The sequence below is a fragment of the Pristiophorus japonicus genome, chromosome 26 (assembly GCF_044704955.1).
Source record: "Pristiophorus japonicus isolate sPriJap1 chromosome 26, sPriJap1.hap1, whole genome shotgun sequence".
Classification (NCBI taxonomy): domain Eukaryota; kingdom Metazoa; phylum Chordata; class Chondrichthyes; family Pristiophoridae; genus Pristiophorus; species Pristiophorus japonicus.
The window spans coordinates 9,190,098-9,208,298 of NC_092002.1; the positions used below are offsets into that span (position 1 = coordinate 9,190,098).

At 48.2% G+C, this 18,201-nt stretch overlaps 1 protein-coding gene across 1 annotated transcript in view; it reads left to right on the forward strand.

Moving 5' to 3' along the window:
- Positions 1 to 18,201, forward strand: part of LOC139239075 (neuronal PAS domain-containing protein 3-like) — a 304,556-nt gene that overhangs the window by 1,197 nt on the left and 285,158 nt on the right. Inside the window, exon 2 of the mRNA XM_070867588.1 lies at positions 9,386 to 9,630. Coding sequence (XP_070723689.1) covers positions 9,386 to 9,630 — 245 coding nt within the window. The remainder of the gene's footprint in view (positions 1 to 9,385; positions 9,631 to 18,201) is intronic.

Here is an 18,201-nt window from a genome sequence, read left to right on the forward strand (position 1 = left end):
AATGATTAGACTGAATGTTCAGCATGAAATGTCTGTTTAACTAGTTTCTGCCCAATTCTGGGAACACTTCAACGTGCCAGAGCTTTTCCTTCTCAAGGCAGTAACAGAAGGATGTGAAGGGTCTTGCTCTCCTTCGGGACATAAATGCTCTCACCGCCCGCTCTCTGAGTGGTCTGACGAGCCCTGGTGATGAGGTCCGTGGTTTCACTTGGCTCAAAGGGGTGGCAGAAGTGATAGCAAGACGTCACCCACTGGCACACAGATAGTTGGTAATATCTGCAGGGGTTCCCGGGGGTGTGTCAGTATTTACAGGGAGTCCCTGGGAGTGTGTCTGTATTTACAGGAGATCCCTGCAAGTGTATCGGTATTTACAGGGCGTCTCTGGGAGTGTGTCTGTATTTACAGGAGATCCCTGCAAGTGTGTCGGTATTTACAGGGGGTCTGTGGGAGTGTGTCTGTATTTACAGGGGGTCTGTGGGAGTGTGTCTGTATTTACAGGGGGTCCCCGGGAGTGTGTCTGTATTTACAGGGGGTCCCCGGGAGTGTGTCGGTATTTACAGGAGGTTCCCGGGAGTGTGTCGGTATTTACAGGGGGTCCTTGGGAGTATGTCTGTATTTACAGGGCGTCTCTGGGAGTGTGTCTGTATTTACAGGAGATCCCTGGAAGTGTGTCGGTATTTACAGGGAGTCCTTGGAAGTGTGTCTGTATTTACAGGAGGTCCCTGGGAGTGTGTCTGTATTTACAGGAGATCCCTGGGAGTGTGTCTGTATTTACAGGAGATCCCTGGGAGTGTGTCTGTATTTACAGGAGGTCCCCGGGAGTGTGTCTGTATTCACAGGGGGTCCCTGGGAATGTGTCTGTATTTACGGAGGTCCCCGGGAGTGTGTCTGTATTCACAGGGGGTCTCTGGGAGTGTGTCTGTATTTACAGGGGTCCCCGGGAGTGTGTCGGTATTTACCAAAGGTCCCCGGGAATGTGTCTGTATTTACAGGGGGTCCCCAGGAGTGTGTCAGTATTTACAGGGGGTCCTCGGGAATGTGTCTGTATTTACAGGGGTCCCTGGGAGTGTGTCAGTATTTACGGGAGCCCCGGGGAGTGTGTCAGTATTTGTAGGGGGTCTCTGGGAGTGTGGCAGTATTTACGGGAGGTCCCTGGGAGTGCGTCAATGTTAACAGGGGGTCCCCTGGTAGTGTGTCCCCTTCACTATCCCTGCTAATGGAATATCAGCAGCACCCTGAATCAGGTCATCTAACTCTGAACCAACCCCAAGTCAGACGCCATCCTAACTTGGAGAATTGTCGGCCGTTCCTTCACTGTCGCTGGGTCAAAATCCTGGAACTCCCTCCCTAACAGCACTGTGGGAGCACCTTCACCACACGGACTGCAGCGGTTCAAGAAGGCGGCTCACCACCACCTTCTCGAGGGGCAATTAAGGATGGGCAATAAATGCCGGCCTTGCCAGCGACGCCCACATCCAATTTTTTTTTAAACGAACAGATTGATCTTGGGACTGCGCTGGTCTGTTTGTCTCGGATCATTGAATATATTTAAGGTGGAGTTAGACAGATCTTTGAACAATAAGGGAGTGAAGGGTTACGGGGAGCAGGCAGGGAAGTGGAGCTGAGTCCGAGATCAGATCAGCCATGATCTTATTGAACGGCAGAGCAGGCTCGAGGGGCCAAGTGGCCTCCTCCTGTTCCTGTTTCTTATGATCCGCACCCAGCAGTGAATGCAGCCATCGAGTCCTGCGCAGAGGTTATTTATAAGTAGATGGAGTCTGATGGATTGCACAGATTGTGGGCGTTACGCAGAGAAGGTGACCATTCGTATTGTAATGGTGTAGGGGTGAGGGGAGAAGATATTCATCAAACTGGAATCACTGCTAAATGTATCTAAAGTGGATTCAGCTACGCGGATTGAATGCATTGGGTGCAGATAGGATATTAATCTCTGTTCAGTTAATGGAAACATTCACTCAAATACCTTAAGCTCCTGACATCAAAACAGGGAAGATTTGAGAGGTATTTTTGTGCCAAGTAACTACTCCGGCCAGTTGTGTTTAAGGTTTGAGCGCGAGCGATATATAACATTCTCTGGAAAAAAAATAAATGGTAATCTGAAAAAATAAACAGCAAATGCTCGAAATGCACATCAAGGTCATTCAGCCTCTGTGAAGAATGATGATGGGTGATCCTTCGTCAGATCGGAGGGCTGAACGTCTCTAGACGTGACTCTTCCAACGCACTCCTGGCCGGCTTCCCATCTTCCTCCCCCAGAAACTCGAGGTGATCCAAAACGCGGCTGCCCCGTGGCCCAACTCACACCAAGTCCCGCTCACCGATCACCCCTTGTGCTCGCTGACCTACATTGGCTCCCGGTCCCAGCAACGTCTCAGATTTTAAAATTCTCGTCCACGTGTTCAAACCCCTCCATGGCCTCGCCTCCCCTCCCTACCTCCATAATCTCCTCCTGCTCTTACATTATTTCTTCAAACTCATTTCTTCACTTTTCTTCACAGAGATCCTTTTTTTTTTCCCTCCATTTTCTCCCCAGACCACAATTTTCTGCGCTCCTCCAATTCTGATCTCTTGTCCATCCCTGATTTAAATCGCTCTGCCATTGGCAGCCGAGCCTTCAGCTGCCTGGGCCCCAAGCTCTGGAATTCCCTCCCTAAACCTCTCCACCTCTCTCTCCCCTTGAAGAAGTTCCTTAAAACCGATCTTATTGACCAACCTGTCCTAATATCTCCTCATGTGGCTTGGTGTCAAATTTTCTCTGATTACGCTCCTGTGAAGCGCCTTGGGACGTTTTACTACGTTAAAGGCGCTATATAAATGCATGTTGATGTTGTTGTGAGGTAACCCGGCATTTTGGGAAGGTTGGGAGAGTAGCGAGGGGGAGAGAATCAACAGATATATGCCAGTCACGGAGAAGGAGCACTGAGTGCTGTGTTTAGCAGCAAATTGCTAGATGCTATAAACAATAATCATTGAGGTTATGGGGAGACGTCAAAAGGATGTGCAAGTAACGTAAGGTGAAACGACACCGAGGAGACCCAAGTGTGAATAAATAGCGAGAAAGAAAGGAGTACAGACAGGCAGCAAATATAAATTAAGACAGAAAATAACAGCAAAAGGAACATAATAAGAACATAAGAAATAGGAGCAGGAGTAGGCCGTACTCGAGCCTGCTCCATCCTTCAATAAGATCATGGCTGATCTGTAGAGTTTTCTCCACTACAAGAGGTGCCATCGCATCACATCCTCTGTAGATTCCCACAAGATTTCCCCATAAACTCCTCTTCAGTGAGCCCAGACCTTTCACCTTAAACCCTCACCCTTCAGACTCTAGAAGCAAGCTGCCACAAACATGACTATTTCTTGGCGCTGCCTTGGTCTCGTTTATCTTTGGGTTTCTCCCTTTCTCCTTTACAATCTCTCCCTTTTGCTTACGCAGTTAATTCAGAGATTAGGGTCCTGAACTTCGACGGTATGAGACGGGAAGTGGCTAGGATAGACTGGAGAATGATACTTAAAGGATTGACGATGGATAGGCAATGGCAGACATTTGGATGGACTACAACAATTGTACATCCCTGTGTGGCGTAGGAATAAAAAAGGGAAGGTGGCTCAACCGTGGCTAACAAGGGAAATTAGGGAAAGTGTTAAATCCAAGGAAGAGGTGTATAAATTGGCCAGAAAAAGCAACAAACCTGAGGACTGGCAGAAATTTAGAATTCAGCAGAGGAGGACTAAGGGTTTAATTAGGAGGGGAAAAATAGAGTATGAGAGTAAGCTTGCAGGGAACATAAAAACTGACTGCAAAAGCTTCTATAGATATGTGAAGAGAAAAAGATTAGTGAAGACAAAGGTAGGTCCCTTACAGTCAGAATCAGGTGAATTCATAATGGGGAACAAGGAAATGGCAGACCAATTGAACAAATACTTTGGTTCTGTCTTCACGAAGGAAGACATGAATAACCTCCCGAAAATACTAGGGGACCGAGGGTCGAGCGAGAAGGGGGAACTGAGGGAAATCCTTATTAGTCAGGAAATGGTGTTAGGGAAATTGAAGGGACTGAAGGCAGATAAATCCCCAGGGTCAGATAGTCTGCATCCCAGAGTACTTAAGGAAGTGGCCCTAGCAATAGTAGATGCATTGGTGGTCATTTTCCAACATTCCATGGACTCTGGTTCAGTTCCTATGGATTGGAGGGTAGCTGATATAACCCCACTGTTTAAAAAAGGAGGGAGAGAGAAAACAGGGAATGATAGACCGGTTAGTCTGACATCGGTGGTGGGGAAAATGCTGGAATCAATTATTAAAGATGTATTAGCAGCGCATTTGGAAAGCAGCGACGGGATCGGTCCAAGTCAGCATGGATTTATGAAAGGGAAATCATGTTTGACAAATCTAGAGTTTTTTGAGGATGTAACCAGTAGAGTGGATAAGGGAGAACCAGTGGATGTGGTTTGGACTTTCAAAAGGCTTTTGACAAGGTCCCACACAGGAGATTAGTGTGCAAAATTAAGGCACATGGTATTGGGGGTAATGTATTGATGTGGATAGAGAACTGGTTGGCAGACAGGAAGCAGAGAGTCGGTACAAACGGGTCCTTTTCAGAATGGCAGGCAGTGACTAGTGGGGTGCCGCAGGGCTCAGTGCTATTTACAATATACATTAATGATTTAGACGAAGGAATTGAATGTAATATCTCCAAGTTTGCAGATGACACTAAGCTGGGTGGCAATGCGAGCTGTTAGGAGGCTGCAGGGGGACTTGGACAGGTTAGGTGAATGGGCAAATGCATGGCAGATACAGTATAATGTGGCAAAAACAGGAAGGCAGATTATTATCTGAATGGTGACAGATTAGTAAAAGGGGAGGTGCAACGAGACCTGGGTGTCATGGTACATCAGTCATTGAAGGTAGGCATGCAGGTACAGCAGGCAGTAAAGAAAGCAAATGGCATGCTGGCCTTCATAGCGAGAGGATTTGAATATCGGAGCAGGGAGGTCTTACTGCAGTTGTACAGGGCCTTGGTGAGACCACACCTGGAGTACTGTGTGCAGTGTTGGTCTCCTAATCTGAGGAAGAACATTCTTGCTATTGAGGGAGTGCAGCGAAGGTTCACCAGACTGATTCCCAGGATGGCAGGACAGACATATGAAGAAAGACTGGACCGACCAGGCTTATATTTACTGGAATTTAGAAGAATGAGAGGGGATCTCATAGAAACATATAAAGTTCTGACGGGATTGGATAGGCTAGATGCAGGAAGAATGTTCCCAATGTTGGGGCAGTCCAGAACCAGGGGTCACAGACTAAGGATAAGGGGTAAGCCATTTAGGACGGAGATGAGGAGAAACTTCTTCACTCAGAATTGTGAACCTGTGGAATTCTTTACCACAGAAAGTTGTTGAGGCCAGTTTGTTAGATATATTCAAAAGGGAGTGAGATGTGGCCCTTACGACTAAAGGGATCAAGGGTTATGGAGAGAAAGCAGGAATGGGGTACAGAAGTTGCATGATCAGCCATGATCATATTGAATGGTGGTGCAGGCTCGAAGGGCCGAATGGCCTACTCCTGCACCTATTTTCTATGTTTCAATGTATTATCCTAATGTCAAAATGCCAATGTAAAGGACTTTGAGATGTCCAGTGGTCGTGAAAGGCGCTATATAAATGCAAGTCTTTCTTTATATAACACAGTTGGGGCTGATATTGCCACCCTCCTTAAGGCCTGTTACCACCAGAAATTGGCGGCCACAATGTGGAATGGAATGGCCGCCGACTTTTTGTGGAATAGCTGTTGCAAGCCCAATTGTCCTTCTGAGGTTTCCCGGCGGTACCCCGATCTCTTTCCCCACACCCCCTCCCCCCCCAACCGCTCCGCTGTTGACGACCCGTGGTAAACACGAAGAACTGACCACACTCGACCAGCTCCGTTGGGCGGGCCACATTGTCCACATGCCCGACACGAGACTCCCAAAGCAAGTGCTCTACTTGGAACTCCTACACGGCAAGCGAGCCCCAGATGGGCGGAGGAAACGTTTCAGGAACACCCTCAAAGCTTCCCTGATAAAGTGCAACATCCCCACCGACACCTGGGAGTCCCTGGCCCAAAGACCAGTCCGCCCTGAGTGGAGGAAGTGCATCCGGGAGGACGCTGAGCACCTGGAGTCTCATCGCCGAGAGTGTCCAGAAACCAAGCGCAGGCAGCGGAAGGAGCGTGCGGCAAACCAGTCCCACCCTCCCTTTCCCTCAACCACTGTCTGTCCCACCTGTGACAGAGACTGTGGTTCCCGTATTGGACTGTTCAGTCACCTGAGAACTCACTTTTAGAGTGGAAGCAAGTCTCCCTCGATTCCGAGGGACCGCCGATGATGATGACCGTGCGCCCCGTCGATCTACCCCCGACGCCGACATTCTCCTCTGAAAATCTTCGGCCCACCCGAGCGGTGCCAAAACCTGATTTCCCGCGCCGGTCCAGTGAGGCTGTGGCCTTCTGCAGCAGTGGTACGGCTTCCCTTGCACCAGGTCGGCCCGACAGTTATGCCCCCCGGGTTTGGCCGGGCCGCCAACAGACGGCCTGGCACCCCCCCCCTCTTGGACGCCAGGCCACTGGCCCGGCCGAAACCCTCCCTAGTGGCCCAGTGGGCCGAAGGTTTTAAATCGCGCAGGGCTCCCCCCCCCCCCCCTTTAAGTGAAGGGGAGAGCCGCGGTGGTGACTCCGCACCGCCCCCAACTTCCGCCCCTCAGGTGTTGCCACTGCCCAGTATCCGCCCCTCTCGTGTGGTCATCGGCCCCAGTAAGAGCGACCTCTGGATCCAAATAATAAAAAAACCAACAAAGAACGTAATTCCACTCAAGAGGTGACCTCAACCACTGCGGCGGTAAAATCCATTAAAACGGGATGCGTTTCGGGCTCGGGGATGGGGGGGACAATTTCAACCCCTCTGTGTGTTACTGGATATAACACTCGGTGAAAGAAAGAAAGACTTGCATTTATATAGCGCCTTCACGACATCCAAAGCGCTTTACAGCCAATGAAGTACTTTAGGAGTGTAGTCACTGTTGTAATGTGGGAAACGCGGCAGCCAATTTGCGCACAGCAAGCTCCCACAAACAGCAATGTTTTAATATCCAGATAACCTATTTTCTATGTTTCTATTCTACCACAGAAAGTTGTTGAGGCCAATTCCCTAAATATATTCAAAAAGGAGTTAGATGTAGTCCTTACTACTAGGGGGATCAAGGGGTATGGTGAGAAAGCAGGAATGGGGTACTGAAGTTGCATGTTCAGCCATGAACTCATTGAATGGCGGTGCAGGCTCGAAGGGCCGAATGGCCTACTCCTGCACCTATTTTCTATGTTTCTATGTTTCCGTGTTATGTTGATTAAGGGATAAATATTGGCCCAGGACACCAGGGATAACACCGCTCCCCCCAGCTCCCCTGTTCTTCTTCAAAATAGTACCAGGGGATCTTTACGTCCATCTGAGAGAGCAGAATTTGGATTAACGTCTCATCCGAAATACAGCACCTCCGACAGTACAACACTCCCTCAGCGCTGCACTGGGGAGTGTCAGCCTTTAATTTTGTGCTCCAGCCCCTGGAGTGGGAACTTAGACCCACAACCTTCTGACTCAGAGGCGCGGGTGCTGCCCACTGAGTCACAGCTGATGTGTTGGATATAACACTCTGGTTATGATGTATAATACACAGTGTGTGACTGGGTATCGTGCTCCTGTCTATATAATATCCCACTGTGTATTACTTGGCAAACTAAGCTAGTAACATTATAAATCCATTATCTAGGTCTCCTTTTTAAACCTCATGTCAGCATACTTTTTAATTTTCCATGTACAGTGGCAGTACAGAGAGAGCTTCTAAAATATGTTGCACTGCTCTCTCCGGGATTGCTGTACATTCGTTAGGATGATGTCGAGTGCTTGTTTCTGAAGCTGCCTTGCAGAGTTTCTGCCCGGCGTGACATGCCAGAAGCAGTGATCTCAGCAAGCTTTACACATTCCAGTTAGTATTTTTATTCTCCCCCTGCAGCTGTGTAAATATTGTAATGGTTTATGTCCCTTGCTGGCGGGCGTCCAACTCTCTACTTTCCAAAACGAGAATTCCTCTTCAGCCCGGGGCTGGCTCACAGACGTTTTCAGCAGGTTTTTTTTCCCCTCCCTTGTGTCTTCAATTTGTGTTCCCCCCACTCCCCAAATTTATCTTCTCCTGCCTCAATATTGCTCACTCTTGCCTTTAAGTAATGCATTGCATGTCACAGGCATTTATGCGAGATGCTACAAGATGCGATGAGCAATGGGTCCTGTCCTTTTCTTCTTCTGGTGGCAACCCCCCCCCCATGTAACATTGTTTGATGGGACAGTGTAGAGGGAGCTTTACTCTGTGTCTAACCCCGTGCTGTACCTGCCCTGGGAGTGTTTGATGGGACAGTGTAGAGGGAGCTTTACTCTGTGTCTAACCCCGTGGTGTACCTGCCCTGGGAGTGTTTAATGGGACAGTGTAGAGGGAGCTTTACTCTGTATCTAACTCCGTGCTGTACCTGCCCTGGGAGTGTTTGATGGGACAGTGTAGAGGGCGCTTTACTCTGCATCTAAACCCGTGCTGTACCTGCCCTGGGAGTGTTTGATGGGGACAGTGTAGAGGGAGCTTTACTCTGTCTCTAACCCCGTGCTGTACCTGCCCTGGGAGTGTTTGATGGGACAGTGTAGAGGGAGCTTTACTCTGTATCTAACCCTGTGCTGTACCTGCCCTGGGAGTGTTTGATGGGACAGTGTAGAGGGAGCTTTACTCTGTATCTAACTCCGTGCTGTACCTGCCCTGGGAGTGTTTGATGGGACAGTGTAGAGGGCGCTTTATTCTGCGTCTAAACCCGTGCTGTACCTGCCCTGGGAGTGTTTGATGGGGACAGTGTAGAGGGAGCTTTACTCTGTCTCTAACCCCGTGCTGTACCTGCCCTGGGAGTGTTTGATGGGACAGTGTAGAGGGAGCTTTACTCTGTATCTAACCCCGTGCTGTACCTGCCCTGGGAGTGTTTGATGGGACAGTGTAGAGGGAGCTTTACTCTGTCTCTAATCCTGTGCTGTACCTGCCCTGGGAGTGTTTGATGGGGACAGTGTAGAGGGAGCTTTACTCTGTCTCTAATCCCGTGCTGTATCTGCCCTGGGAGTGTTTGATGGGACAGTGTAGAGGGAGCTTGAATCTGCAACTCAGCTGGGAGAGTTCGATTGCTTCATTCAACACTACACAAGATGCTAATTAACAAGCATGACTTTGGACGCAAAAATAAATGACAGGCAGTGGAGGAAGAGGAAACAATTACAAACTAAGGACTGAATTTTTTTTTCCCTTCCAGTCTACAAGCCCTACGGAAGGAGAAGTCTCGCAATGCTGCCCGCTTTCGGCGGGGGAAAGAAAACTTTGAGTTTTATGAATTGGCGAAAATGCTTCCACTCCCGGGAGCCATCACGAGCCAACTAGACAAGGCCTCCATCATCCGGTTGACCATCAGTTACCTCCGGATGAGGGACTTTGCCAATCTGGGGGATCCCCCCTGGAACCTGAGGATCGAGGGCCCCCCACCCAACATCTCTGTAAAAGGTATGTTGACGTGACCGTGCTGAGATTGAGTAGACCGAGGCCTCCGTGCTCTGGAGTTTAGAAGAATTGAGAGGTGATCTCATTGAAACATATAAAAGTTCTTAGATGGCTCTAAGTTGTTGTTGTTGCAAGGGGATTAGAGTTTAAGAGTAATGAAGTCCAATTAAAGGGCTTTGGTGAGACCACACCTGGAGTACTGCACGCAGTTTTGATCTCCTTATCTGAGGTAGGACATACTTGCCTTGACGGTGCAACGGAGGTTCACTAGATTGATCCCTGGGGTGAGAGTGTTGTCTTATGATGAGAGATTGTGTAGAATGGGCCTATACACTCTGGACTTTAGAAGAATGAGCAGTGATCTCATTGAAACGTGCAAGATTCTGAGAGGCATTGAGAGGGTAGATACTAAGAGGTTGTTTCCCCCTGGCTGGAGTGTCGAGAACCAGGGGTCACAGTCTCAAGATAAGGGGTCGGCCATTTAGGACTGAGGTGAGGAGGAATTTCTTCACTCAGAGGGTGGTGAGGGGAGTATTCTCTACCCCAGAGAGATGTGGAGGCTCAGTCGTTGAGTATATTCAAGACTGAGATCGATAGATTTTTGGGCATTAAGGGAATCGAGGGATATGGGGATCGGGCGGGAAACTGGAGTTTAGGTCGAAGATCAGCCGTGACCTCATTGAAAGGTGGAGCAGGCTCGGGGGGGCCTAATGGCCGACTCCTGCTCCTATTTTCTAATGTTCTTATGAATCGGACATAAGAAGTAAGATCAGGATTAGGCCATACGGCCATCCAGCCTGCTCCGCCATTCAGTAAGTTAGTCAAGGAAATGAGTTGGTTGCCTGTCGATAATGTGCCTTAAAGTAAGGCTCAACGAAACCACACAGCATTGTAGTACAGGTTGGACCTCCCTTATCCGGGACTCCCTGATCCGGCACCACCCCTCGTCCGGCATGATTCCGGTGGCTTGGGGTGCATGCGCAGAACGTGGCCGACATCCACCCCGACTTTGGGGCCGTGCCGATACTCGGCCCGCCAACACTTCCTTCGCGGCCCGCCGACATTTCGGGCCTGCCCGGAGCGCCGACCTTCTCCCGCCCCCCCCCCAACCCCCCTTCCCCAATCTGTATATTGAATCTCCGCGGTGTCGCTGCCACAAAGTGAAAAGGGCACAGAGTGCGGTCCGCACCATCTTCTGGCTACGCTGTCTGTTGTGTGGGGTTCGGGCTAACATTGGGAGTGAGCGCTGTGACCAAAACAGTTTGTAAAATCCATAGGTTGCATTATTGAACTAGAAAGGAATCTCACTCTTAAAGAGTAAGGGTACCAAGGGGTAAAAACAGAGCATGCTGGAAATACTCAGCAGGTCAGGCAGTATCTGTGGAGAGAGAAACAAGAGTTAATGTTTCAGGTCGGTGACCCTGCGGCAGAACTGGCGAAAGTTAGAGATGTAACAGGCTTTTAAGCAAGTGCAGGGGCGAGGAAAGTGGGGGAGGGGAGGAAAGAACAATAGGGAAGATCCGTGATAGGGTGGAAGGCAGGAGAGAGACAAAAGGGACGATGATGCGAGGCAAAAGGAGATGGTAACGGGTCAAGTTAAGAAGCAAAAGATGAATCTAGGAAAATAAGAAATATGGTTTGAAATTGTTGAACTCGATGTTGAGTCCAGAAGGCTGTAAAGTGCCTAAACAAAAGACAAGGTGCTGTCCCTCGAGCTTGCGTTGAGCTTCATTGGAACAGTGCAGGAGGCCGAGAACGGAGCGGTCAGAGCGGGGAGTTAAAGTGACAGGCCACCGGATGCTCGGGGTCACGCTGTTTCCCTCCAGTGCCTTGGGATGTTTTGCTACGTTAAAGGCGCTATATAAATACACCCTTTCCTCCAACCACTGTCTGCCCCACCTGCGACAGAGACTGTAATTCCCGTATTGGACTGTACAGTCACTTGAAAACTCACTTTCAGAGTGGAAGCAAGTCTTCCTCGATTTCGAGGGACTGCCTATGATGATGATGATGATGTGTCTTATAACACTTCCGTGAAGTGCCTTGGGATGTTTTGCTACGTTAAAGGCGCTATATAAATACAAGTTGTTATTGAGGCTCCAGGACAAGCCAGGAGGATAGGCAACCCAAGGCTCAATAGTGCAACACACACTGGGGGAGGGGAACCTCTGACAAACACCTCTCTGTGTTAAAAGGCGACGTAAATTGTTTTTAATGTTTTGGTTAGACCCGGTGGCTTTTCTCAGCTGCCGATTCTACTTAGTGCTTCAGCTGTGTTATTTGTGATCCCTGTAAAATAGGTAGCTCGTGAAAGTTGTGTGATTTACTGTTGGTTTTGTTCCAGAGATATTAAAATGGAATGTTTCCTTGATTGAATTGTAAGCGATTGCTTTTCATGTCTCTGCTGTCAGTCCAGCTATCAACTCTTTTTATTTAAATCCTATTCTATTGCAGAAAGAAAACCTCACATAAAACAAACCCGCTATTTAATTCAGAAGGAAGCCGAGTAGAATTCAGTCATGCGAAGGGTAATTTGCGGAATAAGTTGCCAGGGAAAATGATCAAAATGGGCGGTATGAAGTGTCACTGGACGCAATCCTGGAGAGAGAGAGAAGGGATTCAGTGTTATGGTGAACGTGATGCTCGGTCCTAAGCTGCCAAATCTATGTCCTATCCATCACCGTTGGGTGTCAGCCGTGGCTCAGTGGGCAGCACTCTCGCCCCCGGAGGCAGGAGGTCGTGGTTTCAGGTCCCACTCCGGAGACTTGAGCACATAATCCAGGCTGACGCTCCCAGTGCTGTACTGAGAGAGCCCTGCATCTTTCAGATGAAACATTAAACCGAGACAATCATGGAGATGGTGTGGGGGGGATGTGGGGAGGGCCAATTTCTAAGCTATCAGATCAATATTTGTTGAGGGGGAAAAATTCAAATCAGTGTAGAGGGGGGAAGTGGGACAAATTGGATAGCTCTTTCAAAGGTTGTGTGTTCAAGTCCCACTCCAGAGACTTGAACACATAAATCTAGGCTGACACTCCCAGTGCAGTGCTGAGGGAGCCGTCTTTTGGATGAAACGTTAAACTGAGGCCCCGTCTGCTCTCTCAGTTGACATAAAAGATCCCACGGCACTATTTCGAAGAAGAGCAGGGGAGTTCTCCCCGGTGTCCTGGCCAATATTTTACCATCAATCAGCATAACAAAAAAAAGACAGATTATCTAGTCATGTCAAATTTATTGCTTTGTCTTATAACACTCCTGTGAAGTGCTTTGGGACGTTTACTATGTTAAAGGCGCTGTATAAATACAAGTTTATGTTGTATTATCACGTTACTGTCTGTGGGAGCTTGCTGTGCGCAAATTGGCTGCCGCATTTCCCACATTACAACAGTGACTATACTTCAAAAAGCGCTTCATTGGCTGTAAAGCGCTTTGAGACATCCGATGGTGATGAAAGTCGCTATATAAATGTAAGTCTTTCTTTCAAAGTGCTGGCACAGGCAGGATGGGCCGAATAGGCTCCTTCCGTGCTGTATTGTTTGATGATTCTAAAAGTACTGGGTTGCGAGAACCCATAAAACCCTCCCACCGTAAAGGACCCGCTCTCGGCTGGTATAGCGATGGTCACAGCCATGAAAGGAGTGTTGACCATGCGGCCATTCCGGCTGTTACTCAGCTTGCGAATCCTTCCACTACTTCACTCTGTTCCCCGAGGAAAAGCATGAAGATACGAGAACAGCAACCAAGGCCACTTACTTCCAACTGTACAACATCAGAGCGTAAATCCCACCACGGCAACTGGGGGAAATTTAAATTTAGTTAATTAAATGAAATCTGGAATAAACAGCTAGTGTCAGTAATAGTGAGCGTGAAACTACCGGATTGTCGTAAAAATCCATCTGGTTCAATAATGTCCTTCCTTCAGGGAAGGAAATCTACTGCCCTTACCGGTCTGGCCGATATGTGACTCCAGACCCACAGCAATGTGGTTGACTCTTAACTGCCCTCTGAAATGGCCCAGCAAGCCATAGACGAGCAATGGCTAGCATTTAAAGAATTAATACATAATTTAGAACAAACATACATTCCTTTAAGACACAAAAACCCCACCTTAGGTGGTCCTTCCTGCCGAGGATGACTTGCTTCCACACCAAAAAGGGATGAGTTCATAGGTGTTTCAATGAAGTACCTAATATTCCGGATCCCGAACTACATCTTGAAGGGTGGAAGATGCCTGTGCGTGGATTTTTTTAACGTGGGGTGACCGTTGCACACCAGCCACCACACGGGCTTGACAGAGCTAGGTCTTGGTCCAGTGGCAAGGGTTAACCAGGGCGACTGGAGACCAAGCTCTGCTGCACCGACCCAGTGCGCGCACACATCGCACAGTGTGGGCTGGGCCCGTGCTGTCCCTGGGCCCTCGCCTCTTCTGGGCCCCAAACTCACGCCTCTCCTGGGCCCCGATCACCTCGCTGTGCAATCTCTCGCCGCTCCTGCACCCCAAACCTCTTTGCTCCTGCTGTACCTGCCCACGCTCTAATCCAGTTGTACCTCAGCAGCAGAATAATACATTAAGGACAATGTTCAACTTTGGCAGGGGCAGAAAATGGACAGAAGTGGATTCCTGTTCTATAACCAGCCCAATGATCCTTTCTAATGGATACTTCAGTGGGGGGAAGAAAAGACTTAATGCAACAGAGGTGACATCACAAAAGATTCTTTATTGGATGCAAAACTACAAAATAATATTTAACATTTTTCTGCTTCAAATACACTTCGTGTTAAAATGGAACGAACCACATAAGCAATGCCGTGAGATAAACTCTAGGGATTTCTGACCGGTTTGGCTCGGTTGGTAACAATCTCGCCTCATAGGAGGCCATTCAGCCCGTTGAGCCTGTTCCGCCATTCAGTGAGATCACGCACACTACACTCACCACAAGCCATGTCTCAAATTACTCACCGACTGTATTCCAAAATATTATTTCCTGAAATAAATTTATAAAGATATCAAACTGAAGAGGTCCCGACACAGTCTCTTGTGGGACCCCCACTGACAGCATTCTCCCAGGCTGCCGACAGTCCCTGTACCATTTACCCTCGAGAGTCTGTCAATCAACCAACGACAGGGAAAGTGATCCAACCATGACTAACAAGGGAAGTTACAGATAGCATTAGATAAAAGGAAGAGGCTTATAATGTTGCCAAAAAGAGCAGTAAGCTTGAGGATTGGGAGGATTTTAGAATTCAGCAAAGGAGGACCGAGAAATTGATAAAGAAAGGGAAAATAGAATGAGAGTAGCAAGAGACATAAAAATAGAATGCTTCTATAGGTATATAAAAAGGAAAAGATTAGCGAAAGTAAATGTGGGTCCCCTATAGGCTGAGACAGGAGAAATTATAATGGAGAATAAGGAAATGACAGAGAACATGAAACAAATAATTTGTGTCTGTCTTATGGAAGAAGATACAAAAAAATCTTCCGGAAATAGTGGCGAGGCAAGGGTCTAGCGAGAATGAGGAACTGAAAGAAATTATATTAGTACCGGAGAAATTAATGGGACTGAAAGCTGATAAATCCCCTGGACCTGATGACCTACATCCCAGGGTTTTGAAAGAGGTGGCTATAGAGATAGTGGATGCATTGGTTGTCATCTTCCAAAGTTCCATAGATTCTGGAACGGTTCCCGCAGATTGGAAGGTAGCAAATGTAACCCCGCTATTTAACAAAGGCGGGAGAGAGAAAACGGGAACTATAGGCCAGTTAGCCTGACATCAGTAGCAAGGAAAATGCGAGAATCTATTACTAAGCACGTGGTAACAGGGCACTTAGAAAAGAATAATAGGATTGGGCAGAGTCAACACTGATTTATGAAAGGGAAATCATGTTTGACAAATCTGTTAGTGTTTTGAGGTTATAACTAGCAGAATAGATAAGGGGGAACCAGTGGATGTGGTGTATTTGGACTTTCAGAAGACATTTGATAAGGTGCCACACAAGAGGTTATTAAACAAAATTAGGGCTCATGGGATTGGGAGTAATAGATTAGCATGGATTGAGGATTGGTTAACAGACAGAAAACAGAGAGTAGAAATAAATGAGTCATTTTTGAGTTGGCAGACTGTAACTAGTGGGGTGCCGCAAGGATCAGTGCTTGGGCCCTAGCTAGTCACAATCTATATCAAAGATTTGGATGAGGGGACCAAATGAGACAGAGATCGATAGATTTTTGGATATTAAGGGAATCAAGGAATATGGAGGTAGTTGCAGGAATTATCTTATTGAATGGCAGAGCAGGCTCAAGGGGCCAATGGCCTGCTCCTGCTTCTATTTCTTATGTTCTTACATTCACTCTTAAAGGCCTCCTCGAAGCCGATGCTTTCGGTCAACACTCCTAAATCCTTCCTGTCATTTGGTGCTCTTTTCTCTGAGAAGCATCGACTGGCTGCCTGTTCACTGTAGCTGCTCTATGAATGCTAGTTGATGTTGAGTTTGATAGATGGGATCGATCCTTAAAGAAGGGACGGACCAATTTGGCCCAAATGGCCTTTCCATATCTGTCGCTTGTGTTGTTACTTCCCTGTAAAACAAGTTTAATTTAATGGATTGGCTCTGCCGACACTGAGCTTTATGGGCCAGGCGAGCATGTTACGTAGTCAGTGGGCCCGTCCATTCATTTTCAAAGGTGTGGCTCAGTGGGCAGCACACTCACCTCGGAGTTAGAAGGTTGTGGGTTCAAGTCCCACTCCAGAGACTTGAGCACAAAAATCTAGGCCGACAGTCCAGTGCAGTGCTGAGGGAGCGCTGCACTGTCAGAGGTGCCGTCTTTCGGATGAGACGTTAAACCAAGGCCTCGTCTGCTCTCTCAGGTGGACGTAAAAGATCCCATGGCACTATTTCGAAGAAGAGCAGGGAAGTTAATCCCCGGTGTCCTGGGGCCAATATTTATGCCTCGATCAACGTAACAGAAACAGATTATCTGGGTCATTATCACATTGCTGTTTGTGGGAGCTCCCTGTGCAACAAATTGGCTGCCGCGTTTCCCACATTACGACAGTGACTACACTCCAAAAGTACTTCATTGGCTGTAAAGCACTTTGAGACGTGCGGTGGTCGTGAAAGGTGCTATATAAATGCAACTCTTTCTTTCTTTGTTCTTAACCCTCCTAATCTCTCTTCCTTTGGCTCAGTGTCTATTAATTTTGAACAAACCTCCGTAAAGCACCTTGGGATGTTTTTCTAAACGCGTTAAATAAATGCAAGTTGATGCATCTGGATTTCAACACAAAATAATGAAAAGCACATAAAAAAGAAAGGCTTGAATTTCTATAGCGCCTTTCACGCTCTCAGGATGTTCCAAAGCGCTTTACATCCAATGAAGGAATTGTTTGGAGTGTAGTCGCGGTTGTAATGTAGGAAACGCGGCAGCCTATTTACACACAGAAAGCTCCCACAAACGACAATGTGATAATGACCAGACACATCTGTTTGTAGTGATTTTGGTTGAGGGATAAATATCGACCCAGGGCACTGGGGATAAACCCCCTCCCTCCCTGCTCTTCATTGAAATTGCGCTGAGGGATCTTGCATGTCCACTTGAGAGGGCAGACGGGGCCTCGGTTTAACGTTGCAGCCAAAAGACGGCACCACCGACAGTGCGGCGCTCCCTCAGTACTGCCCCTCTGACAGTGCAGCGCTCCCTCAGCACTGCTCCTCCGACAGTGCGGCGCTCCCTCAGTACTGCTCCTCCGACAGTGCGGCACTCTCTCAGTACTGCTCCTCCGACAGTGCAGCTCTCCCTCAGTACTGCTCCTCCGACAGTGCGGCACTCCCTCAGTACTGCTCCTCCGACAGTGCGGCACTCCCTCAGTACTGCTCCTCCGACAGAGTGCGGCGCTCCCTCAGTACTGCTCCTCCGACAGTGCGGCACTCCCTCAGTACTGCTCCTCCGACAGTGCGGCTCTCCCTCAGTACTGCTCCTCCGACAGTGCGGCACTCCCTCAGTACTGCTCCTCCGACAGTGCGGCGCTCCCTCAGTACTGCATTGATCATATATGTGGGACGTGTAGCAGGCTGCGGACTTGGTAACTGTCGAGCACTTGTGTCGTCCATGGGTTTAGATGGGTGGCAAAACTGGTTGTACTGCTACTGAAAGGGTGCGTGTGTGCATGCACGTGTGTGTGTGTTCCTCCCTCCTCTGAGCAAGATGGACATTGTCTGTTTAACATATAATTAGGCATAATTGCATGAAAAACCCCCAAAAAGACAGAGTAGGTGGAGCATCCATTGATGTTGCGTTGTTTAATGATAGCCTTGAATAACAGCTTTTAATTGCCTAAGGACAAAGCTATTAGGAGCGTTATGTACTGTAAACACACAGCTGTGGTGTTTCCATATGCAAATTCGGAACATGCAATTAAAAAGGAATTTAAAGAAAAGTAGAGGAGCCCGACTGCACAGCCATAGCTTCACAGAAACCTTCCAAGTTCAGCTAAGATATCATCTTGTTTCTGTCGTGCCATCACATTACAATTGGGCTGCAGACACCCCCCCCCCACCCCACTTCGACACACAGC